At 37.5% G+C, this 11,339-nt stretch overlaps 1 protein-coding gene across 2 annotated transcripts in view; it reads right to left on the bottom strand.

Annotated features, from left to right (window-relative positions):
• Positions 1-426: 426 nt before the first annotated feature.
• Positions 427-11,339, bottom strand: part of palm3 (paralemmin 3) — a 71,825-nt gene continuing 60,912 nt past the window's right edge. For both annotated transcript variants that reach the window (XM_038292458.1, XM_038292456.1), the window contains exons 7-8: positions 9,382-9,432; positions 427-1,595 (exon numbers count right to left, since the gene is read on the bottom strand). In XM_038292458.1, the coding sequence (XP_038148386.1) occupies positions 613-1,595; positions 9,382-9,432 (1,034 nt within the window). In that variant the 3' untranslated portion in view covers positions 427-612. The remainder of the gene's footprint in view (positions 1,596-9,381; positions 9,433-11,339) is intronic.

The following is an 11,339-nucleotide window of genomic DNA, read 5'->3' as shown; positions in this document are numbered from 1 at the left end:
ATGTGGAAAAGTTTAATGGTTATAAAAATTATTAAAATGCTGTACAGGGTAGAAGCCTAATTTGAGCAAATTAGGCTTCAAACGAGTTTTTTTTAAAAATGGGAACAGATGAGGTCCTGCAGAGACAATAATAAGTAACACAGAGTAAGTAACAGAAGTTAGTTTAATTATGACCCCACTCCGCGGTGAGGTCGAGCTCTGTGGTTCCACAGGCGGTTTTGTTTACAGTATGTACATCAATTCACACAAACAATGAATTCATACTTCCAGGTGTTCAAGAATAAATTGATATTTTTCAAATATCTGCAATACTGCATATGACGCCTCTACATTGTTCCAGATAAAGTAAAACATGAAAGGGAACAGATTTACTTGGAATTAGTGTTTAAAGGAAAGAAAATGTGTTTTACCAGATATGTATAGTTATTTATTAAGGCAAATAACATTTGGTTTCTGCAACATGTGGGATAAGAAGAGTCTTCCATGCTGTTTGGTTTGTATAACACGGTTGTTCCCAATAATATCAGTCCTAAGAAGATGCATCCTGTTAGAGGTTGACAGGTGCAGGAAAAATGAAATGGATGCATCAAAGCAGGGCGATGGGAGGAAAGGTTACATTAGAGAGCAGCATTGGCAGCTTTTTTGTTTGGGGGATTTCTCTCCCTGGCTAGCTTTGTTTGGGCTCTGTGTCTCTGAGCTGACAGGGCTGTTTGATCCTGCAGATTCTGCGCTCAGGTTGGGGGCTTGGTGCTTCTGCAGAAGGGCCTCCTGTTCTCCAGGTTCAGGATCAGTCAGCTGCACCTCCTGGAACTGACCAAGCTTGGATTCAGGTTCCTCCACATTTACAGCTTCCTCAGCCTCCTGAGGAGGAGCTGGTGCTTGATGTTTGGTCTCTGCTGCTGACTGTGGCGCAGGAGGGGATAGTGGAGCTTCAGCATAGGTAGGCACATAAGCCACTGTGGCGCCCTCTAGAGTATTTGTGTGTAAATGCGATGGTGGGCTGTCTGGATCTTCTGGTTTCTCCTCCTGGCCTTCAGGTGCTGCCCCTTCAGGTTCTGTGTTGCTGCTTGGTTCTGACCCTCCTTTCATGTCTCCTGCATCTTCAGATGATGGTTGTGCTTTGACAGTGAGCTCAGCTGCTTCTACAGTCTCCAACTCTGGTGAAGTTTCTGGAGCTCCTTCTGTTTCTGACACCTCCTCCATAGCATGTATGATCTCCTGGACTCCCTCTGGATTCAAAGTGGACTCCTGCTGGTTCTTCAGAGAAGAAAGGTCCCCAGAGCCATCATCAGTGATGTACACAGGCTCTGCTCTTATCACCACTGTCCCATCTTCATCTTCCCCCTTCTCCTCCTCCTCGTTCTTGTTGGCATGGGGATCCTGAGTGCATGCAGGCACAGTAACACTTAGCTCTGGCTCCACCCTGATGTTGTTAGGGTCTTCTGTGACTCCAAAAGGTGCAGTGATGTCTTCATTCTGCCCAGAGGAGCTGTGATCGTTGCTTTCTTCACCTCTGCCTCCACCATTGGTCAAAACAACGTCATTTTCACCCTGTAGTGGACTCTGACTCCTTTTGTCTTCATCAGCATGTTTTTCTGAAAGTAAGAAAAAAAAACAGTCGATAAATACATCATGAATTCAACAAAACAAATGTATATGGAATACAAATTTAAACGCTGCCGATAAACAATAACCAACATGTAACAAGCGTTTTTTTCCCCCAGCAACCACTTGTAGATTTTATGAGCCCTTCTTTTATATTGTGTGTATGTATTAAATGTGTATTCTTTGCCTTAAAATCTTCCTCCCTGCATGATTAGCAAAATTATGCATTATAGATTATCATTATTAATGGATACATTTAATTTTTTTTTGTTACCATTATATTGTTCAGTTTGTAAGTATATTAATGTAGACACATTCAACATCATATCATGAAGTAAATGAGAAAATAATGGAATCTGATGGAAACCTGTCACTTAATGTATCTGTTAGTAGTATTGTAATAAAGCACTCAAATTAAGCATTACATTAAAGAGATAAAGAGTAGTACGGTGCGAAGATATTAACAAAGAGCTATGAAGTAATCATAAAAGGGTTTAGGATATTTATTTATTGACAGAGGCTGATGTCTCCCTTTGCAGTTTCTGCAAAAGTTTTTTTCTGTTATATTCTAAAAATACTAAACTTTATTGCCCATTAAGAGAGGGACTATAGTTTCACAATTATTTTTTTAGTCCATCTCTTGTCTGCTGAAGATCTTTGTTGAAAGGCTTCTAACTGTCCTAATTCTTTAGAATTTCACATTACTGTGGTTATTTGTATGAAATATCAAATAATAAGCAAATAACAAATGATATCCAGCTTTACAAGCTAGCTGCAGCTGGCATAATCCATGTTACAGCAGTGTGATCTCCCATTTATATATATATATATATATATATATATATATATATATATATATATATATATATATATATATATATATATATATATATATATATATATATATATATATATATATATATATATATATATATATATATATATATATATATATATATATATATAAATGGGAGATGAATAGAATTCTCATTAAATCTGGTAACAAGTGATTTTTAGTTGCCTTTTTGTTCAATTGTCCTCCATCGTTGGTCTCTAACTGAATCACACGGTCTTCAGCAGGGAGTCTTAGTAACTGCCCTTTCTGTGAGAGCAAATGGTATGAAAAGCATCAAGGTCTGCAGTGAATTACAGGCTCTGTCAAATTTCCAACCAAGAATTAAATTCTCTGAAGGATGGAAGCCGGACTTTTTGGATTACACATTTGGATGAAATGAGAAGAATGATCAGATGAAAATATGTTTCAAGTTGGAGTCAGATAATATTAATAATATCACCTGTCCTGTGTTATTATGAGTCAAACAGCAGCAGATATTTTCCAGGACAGAGGCTGGAGCAGCTGTGATTGATAAATGATGGTGGTGAGGGGAAGACGGAGAGAGGAGACAGTGAACACGTACCTGCAGTAACCTGGGCTGCTTTTACAACATGTCAGCTACAATTTGGATAAATTTACTGAACTCCTTGATAAATCTGATGAACAGCAGTAAGATCATTTTGGTTGATGTTCTGCAGTCAAATTAGTTTGTAGCCTGGTGTAAATTAGGATAACAATGTTTTGATTTGCAATAAAGAGGCAACTAATCTTAGAATATTGAAAGTAGCCTAAGTCTCTCTTTTATTTAAATATTAAAATAAAAAGCTTCAGTTTTTTTAACAGTTTATTAGGTACAAAATGAAGGAAAAAATAACATTTGAGATCAAAAATGTAATTTTTTGTATTAGATGATTATATTTTAAGATAATTTCTCACGTTTTTAGTCATGCTGGTGACGTGGACTGGTAATCTGAAGAATCTAAGCACATACCTGCCGCATGTAGCTGGTAAACTGCACTTTAGCCTCTCCTCCCCTTCCTAAGGTGTCCCCCTCACCTTTCAAATGCTTCCTACACCACTGAGTCGGACGTTTAATGCGCCCCTCCTGATCCCACAACCTGCAGCAGGGTCCTTCCCCAGCAGGTCACCTTTATAAATCTAAAAATGGACTCTAGCTTAACCTGGAAACCCTGCAGCATGGTGGTTCATGTTTATTCATGGTTTACCAATGTGCTGTACTGCAATTACTTATTTCCATTCGTAAACCTTAATGCCTCACTGGTAAAAGTAAATTCATCTTTTATCTGTTAAATAATGCATAGATAATGTAAAGTTAGGAAACATGTACACTGTGAGCTACAGGCCATCAGCTCAATACTAATTAATAGAGGCTTATACTTCTTAGAGGTGGAAGAAGCACCTCAGGGAATGTTAAAAATGTCTTAAAATTGAGAGCTTGAGACCAAAAACCAGGAGGAAAAATCTAAAGCACATTGGCCGTCCCAGTTAGAGTGGACACGGGTTAGCACTAAGTGCTTTGATATGAACTATTGATGGATGGCACCTTTATATAGCAATACTACATACTAAAATCTGTCTTAGGTGTACAGTCAATGCATTATTAATAAGAGAGGAACATTTACATTACAAAAGACTAGAAGCTGGGAGAGAATGTAAATTATTTAAGGAGGAAACACAAATGCACACACTTGCAAAAAGCAAGTTGTGGTGAAACTCCTGCAGTGGTTTTCAAAGTGTGATTCCTACATTCCTTAAATACAAGAAAGGCTGGATTAGTCATTTATTAATTAATGGCTGGGCGATTAGTCAAATTTTCTGTTAATGAAGATTTAGTTTTTCAACAATGCACTCCTATTATTTCCACAGATTAAAGTGAAAGAAGTTCACCACTTTTTGTTTTTAGATGTCTCATCACAAGTAAATAACTAGCTCACTGTGGGATATTTCTAGCTGGAAACATTCACCTAATCTTCAGGAGGTCTGTGTGTCTTAAAGAAGGTGCAAACCTGTTTATAAAAAACGTCTATGCAGGCTTATTAAATCAAGCAAGATAGCAGAAAACAAACCAAAATATAGAATGAAAGAATGAACTTAAATATTGTTGCATGTTTATAAATGAAATAAATATCAAAACAGGCTGTAGGGATACATGGGAGCGCAGTGAGCTTCTCTTTGCAACAGAGATTAAATATAACCGTGCTTTGTGCACAGTTATTTTTCTCTTTAGAGCATTAGAACCTCATCTTTCTTTTGCGATCATCGTCAAACTGTCTGGGAACATGCAGTGCGCTCATTTTGATGCTAGTTTTTGAAAGTAATTCATGTCACTAGTCATTTTTTATCGTAACTTAAAGGAGAACAAAATATCGATTTATCGTATTTTTCCCCCCAGCACTAATGTTAATGTAGAATCTATTGCTGGATGTGCAGGATTTTAATCAGTTTTAAAGCATTACACATAAAACTGCAGTTCAAACGGGAAAATCTTTAAAGTAATAATGAAGTTGTAAAGTCTGGAGGTTTTTTTTTTCCTCTAGCACTCTCGCCTTGGTCTTTAGAGCAGACCTAATGCAGATTTAACAATCCAGCCCCTCAAAAAACACATATGTATATATAACTCCTCAAAATGTCAAACTCAAACCAAGGAGTTTGTGGGCTTCAGTAGTACTAAATCACAGCAGGTGGCTAAGATTCCCACAGATTCATCAAAACTTAAAAACGGGTTTGAAAAATGCCTAATCCGGTTTATGTTAATTCACTATGCAACATTCGGGTGGTGGAATTTGGATTGCACATCACAAAACAATGGCTCCACTCTGCCTTGCACTACCAATGGTAGCGGGTTAGCCAGGGGGCGCATTGGAGCAGGATGATGGGCCGAACATGTCCATCCCCTTATGGCTTTAGTTCACGTATCTTTTTAAGGATATCTTATAAAGCAACATATTAAATACATTAAATAATTTATTTAATCTGTGCAATTGCAAACCTAAGGCTTCAACAGAGTCGAGTTATTATGCGCATACTGTCAGCAGCAGGGACTCTGCTCCCACTGTCTACACACCTATGAGATTTCATTGTTGAGTTTACAATTTCTTAGATTTTCTGATATTTCTACAGCTAGATGTCACATATAAATTGCTGGTATGTTAAAAGGGACTACGAATTTTTACAACAGTAACTTATTGTACTTTGGTTGCATACAAAGGTTTTCTAGGTGAATTATGGCATTCTGTTGGCATTGTTTTTGGTCTGCCTGTTTGTTAAAGAGAACGTTATCTGTATTTACAATAAGGTGAGATTTTGCGCATCCTCACAAGTAAAGAGGGAGACAACTTCTCCAGCAGCGGGTGTAAATAAAGAGTAGTCCAATATCAAGTTTCAAAAAGCAAAAATGATAACAGATGCCGAGAGGGATAAGATACAACAAGACATTATCAGCGTTGGAGATTACAGAAGTGGGAGATACAGCTGCAAGTACCGGGAAGTTCAGGTTTCCCTGCAAGCTCCCCTGCCCTCTGAAAGTTTGTGTATTCACTCCGCCTTGCTAACTGTCACTATTGAAATGCAAATGACCCCTGATGCTAATTGGAGAAAGGCTGCATCAACAAGAGCAGGTTTTAAGGCCCCGTCCACACGAAGCCAACCCCTGGCCTAAACGCACAAATTTTTCACCAAACCAGCCTCTCATCCATACGAAGCCGGCGTTTCGGGGGTCTGTAAACGATCTTTTTTTTATTCAGCCTTCAGAGTGGGAAGATTTTGAAACGCCGTTTTCGCGTTTCCATCTTTAAGCTCTAACCGCATTTTTTTTTTTTTTTTACACGCATGTGTCATAGCGTCGCCTCTAAACACGCATGCGCGACACAGTATCACAACAACAATGGCGCCGTACTGTGTTGAATGGTTGCTGCTAATGCTACTCACCCTGCTGTCGGGCTTACAACAGAATCTTCTTCTTCTGGAATATCTCCAGGAAGAACAGAGCAATATAGACGACATAGTTCAGCACCTGAATTTGACTGAACCACGAAAATGGACCCGCAGGGCAACCATGTATAAATATTAGTGCGCATCCCCAACATTTCGTCGCCTATTTTTGCTTTGGCACCACAGCGCCACTTATAGGCCTGGCATACATTTTGCAGCGTTTTCATGCATTCGTGTGGACGATCACATTTATTTTACGTCTCCGTCTTTACGACAAACGTTCTGGAAAATATTAGCGTTTCGTGTTCGTTTTGACTTCGTGTGGACGGGGCCTAAATCTTCACCTACTATTTGTTTTCAAAGTAGAGCATAAAAATGGTCTCTGCTATTCTGTACTCACATTTGTTATTTGGTGCAATTTAGCGCATATATGCAATCATTGAAATTAAGCTTTGCACAGATGTGTATGGCATGCATACACACAATTACATTCACCTGATAACATAAAGTACTGCTAGCACCTAATTGTTTGGTGTGTTTAGGTGTTAAATCACCAGTATTTCACTTTTTTTTATGTCCAGGCTGCAAATTGAGAGTCAGGTTGGACAGCTGAGACATTAACTCTGAATGATTTCAATATAAAAGGAAGGGCAGACTTAGTTTCAAGTTCCGTCTTTCTTCAAAAGCGTCCCCACACTGGAAAAATGACCTAGTAGTAAAAATGTTTTATATTATGTGTATTATACCCTCAATTTAAGTGGGTCAATGAGACAGTTTGCCAATAAGATAATTAGATAATATGTACTTGAAAGACAAATGTAAATTTTCTTGCTCCATTGGCCAAATGTCTAATTTTCCTGCTTAATAAAATACACATATTTTAAGAAAAAATGACTTATGTAGATTAAATTTTTTTGCAGTGCATCCCATATCCCGTGCATCTGACACATCCGTATATTCGCTGCCCTTTAAAAAATGCAGGTTTTGCACTCTGGCACCCTGTGTGAGTTCAAATTCATTACACTGTTTTACCATTTTGTGAACCGTAGCCTCTGCACCCACTGTCTTTAGGATGCAAATGTCTTGAGATCTGTTGATCCAACACATACCGACAGGTTCATCCATAAGGAACACCATCATGATGACAGCCAGCTTGGCATGGAGATGCAATAAAATTAACATTAAAAAGAGCAGAGACAGGAGATTTTCCGCTGAGCTCCATGTCGATGCTGCTGTGTGTTACTGCTGCACCATTCATAGGGTGTCTGCTGATCTTAAGTGTAATACAATTATAAACAGCTGAGGCTTTAGAGCTTCTAAAGGTTTCCGTCCTACTTTTCTAACAGATTAAAACTGCCTTGAAAAAGTGCCAGAGAGGGTTCTGGACAGAGAGAAGTTTCTTCAAAGTAGAAGGTGAGGAGACACTTGGATCTCATCTATATAAAGCAATTCTAACATTGAGCAGCCAGGGAGGATCAATTAACCAAACAGTTGTAGTCATTTCCAAGGGTCTTCTACTAGTGGGATATGCCTGCAACACCTTCCAATGAAGCGTTCAGAGGATATTTGAACGCTTCATTAAGTTACCTCAGCTCTCTCCTCTTGATGTGGAGGAGACTCAACCTCTTCCAAATGACAGAGCTCCTCTTAGATGATGCGGTCTGCTCATACTCTTGTTGTTATCAGAGAACAGAGCCACAACTGAACCGCACCGAGCCCTACTGTTGAACTAGTACTAGATTTAGTGCGGTTCAGTTGTGTCTGGAACGATCCAGTTAAGTTGCATTCCATTTACACTCATTAGTTGTCTCGGTTACCGTGCTCAGACCGTTCTCGGCACGGTTTCAAAATGATAGTATAAATGGGGCTGTAGACTTGAATTCAGAGGAACTGGTTTGATAGCAGCCACTTTTGCACTTGGCAGCAAAACACCCCAGTCTATGCTGTAGGTCTATGGAGGAGGGGACCAGCAGAACCATGTCATCCTCAAACAACTGAGATGAAATGCACTGGTCCCCAGACCAGATCTATGTGTGCTCTTGGCTAAATATTAAAATTCTGCTTGCCTGGGAAATAACCAAATATGGCCTTAATACGTATACAAGAACTTATGCCATCCATCTCAAGCGCCTTTCATAGTCGAGATTTTGAGTGGTCTTAAGCTTACCTGTTAGAAATTCTGTAATTCTAAATATTTTATAGCGATCTAAAATGTATTAATCAGTTTTATTTTGGGGATTAAAACAACTGGTAATAACAGTTTCCTAGTGGTAACAAGAGCAGACAATAGCAAACAATTTCCAAAATTGTAGAAATGTGATGTGATGTAGAAATGAATCTTTTGATTTAGTAATTAATTTTATTTTTTAATGAAGTGGTCAGCATGAGAACTGGTGACTCGAGACTCGCCTGTTTTTTTTGGCCAAAGATTCGTTCATTACAAAATCAAACCAGGTGAACTAAAATTTTTCCACTTGTGCAGTTCTGGACAGAACATAATAAGAGATGAAAACATTTATCTTAGATCAAAAAGTTTTATATATATTTTACAATTTTTGTATAATTACTGCTCTAAGTGAGTTGCTCTGTCAATTAAAGGCATGTTTTACAGTCTCTATACTCCAGTTAATGATTAATCGATTATTAAATTAGTTGCCGATTATTTCAATAATCGATTAATCACAATTCATGCGATTAATTGTTTATATATATATATATATATATATATATATATATATATATATATATATATATATATATATATATATATATATATATATATATATATATATATATATATATATATATATACATATATATAAATGTTTGTATCTGGAGCGTGTAACAAAAGTAATTTCCCTCTGGATTTATTAAAGTATTGCTGATTCTGATTGCTGATCGAAGGACCGGAGGATTCGTAGCTGAAATAAAGCATCAGGATGTAATTTGATGCATTGGGATTTTCTTTCCTAAAGGTTGTTTTTACTCACCTGATCCAAATGGAATGGTGTCTTCATTCTCCAAAACAATGTGGTTGATTTCTAAGAAAGAAAAATACATTTTGAACTACAACCATAAACTGTATTACAGTAGTGGATTTAATCAACACATCTATATTTTTGATAACCCAATACCATGAGATGCTACAAGGAGGGACCAAAGCTGTACTAAGGATCATCTATGTCATTAATTTAGGAAGCTCTCATTCAAATTCATTCCTTTCAAATGGAAAAAAAAGGGAATAAAATGAGTCAGCAGAGCAATGAAGCAGAGCTGCTGTGATGATAGACAGTAAAGTGTATTTGCGTTAGTGAAAGGTCAGATGGATTTGGACAGATGAACATGCAAGCATTATAAAAAGGTGTCCAGATGGATGAAAGCTACGTTCTGCTTCTCAGTTACATAAATACCTGATGTAAGAGCTTCTCAGGCTACATAATTATTGCAATTTTAATGCACAAAGGGACATCAGAAAGTATTTCTTATCTGATTAATCAACTAAAAAGTAATTTGAGATTTCATGTAAAAATACATGTGTTTTTCCTTTTATGTTTTGGTTCATAAATTGTATTCATATGCAAAGAATGTAACAAAATAACCTTAGTAAATACAAGAGGATAGAATTAAACATGGCGATACTGCTATGATAAAAATAAATTAACTACATTTGGCCGTTACAATCTGGTAACCAGCAGGTCAAGAATCAGAAGAACGTTTTCAGAGTGATGGAAAACCCTCATCTCCATTTATCACTTCATAGTAGTTGATATGCACCTCTTTCTGATGTTTTATATGGTTTCGGCCAAAATATACAATTTTGACACTAATTAAACAGTTTATGACCAGACCCTAAAATAAAGGCACAAATATATGGCAAGGGTATTAAAATAGCCCAATAGTCTTTCCTGTTAAGGCGGCTCCGTATCATTATACCACTTAGCTTATGCTTATTAACGCTTATTTCGATATACAGCAGGCGTATATCTTTGTATAAACTAAAAATATTAGACTTGCGTTGATTTAATTTGTTCTAAAACATGCATATTTCTGCTGTGACAGAGAAAAGCTTTGGAAAAACCTTGCAAATCACTGAGATAACTATTTAAAAACGAATTTTTTGTATTTACGCAGGTTATACAGGTGCTGGTCATAAAATTAGAATATCATGAAAAAGAAGTTTTGATTTCAGTAATTCCATTTAAAAAGTGAAACTTGTATATTATATTCATACATTACATACAAACTCATATATTTCAGATGTTTATTTTGTTTAATTTTGATGATTACAAATGACAACAAATGAAAATCTCAAATTCATCATATCAGAAAATTAGAATATTACTGAAGACCAATAAAAACAAAGGATTTATAGAAATGTTGGCCAACTGAAAAGTATGAACATGAAAAGTATGAGCATGTACAGCACTCAGTATTTAGTTGGGCCTCCTTTGGCCTGTATTACTGCAGCAATGCGGCGTGGCATGGAGTCGATCAGTCTGTGGCACTGCTCAGGTGTTATGATAGCCCAGGTTGCTCTAATAGCGGCTTTTAGCTCTTCTGAATTGTTGGGTCTGGTGTATTGTATCTTCTTCTTCACAATACCCCATAGATTTTCTATGGGGTTAAGGTCAGGAGAGTTTGCTGGCCAATTAAGAACAGGGATACCATGGTCCTTCAACCAGGTACTGGTAGCTTTGGCACTGTGTGCAGGTGCCAAGTCCTGTTGGAAAATGAAATCTGCATCTCCAAAAAGTTGGTCAGCTGCAGGAAGCATGAAGTGCTCTAAAACTTCCTGGTATGTGGCTGCGTTGACCCTGGACCTCAGAAAACACAATGGACCAACACCAGCAGATGACATGGCACCCCAAACCATCACTGACTGTGGAAACTTTACACTGGACTTCAAGCAACGTGGATGAAGTGCCTCTCTTCTTTTCCTCCAGACTCT

The sequence above is a fragment of the Cyprinodon tularosa genome, unplaced genomic scaffold (genome assembly GCF_016077235.1).
Source record: "Cyprinodon tularosa strain WSP-4 unplaced genomic scaffold, ASM1607723v1 ctg312, whole genome shotgun sequence".
Lineage (NCBI taxonomy): Eukaryota > Metazoa > Chordata > Actinopteri > Cyprinodontiformes > Cyprinodontidae > Cyprinodon > Cyprinodon tularosa.
Note: the sequence above shows the minus strand (reverse complement) of the source record. Positions and strands in the feature narration are given on the sequence as shown.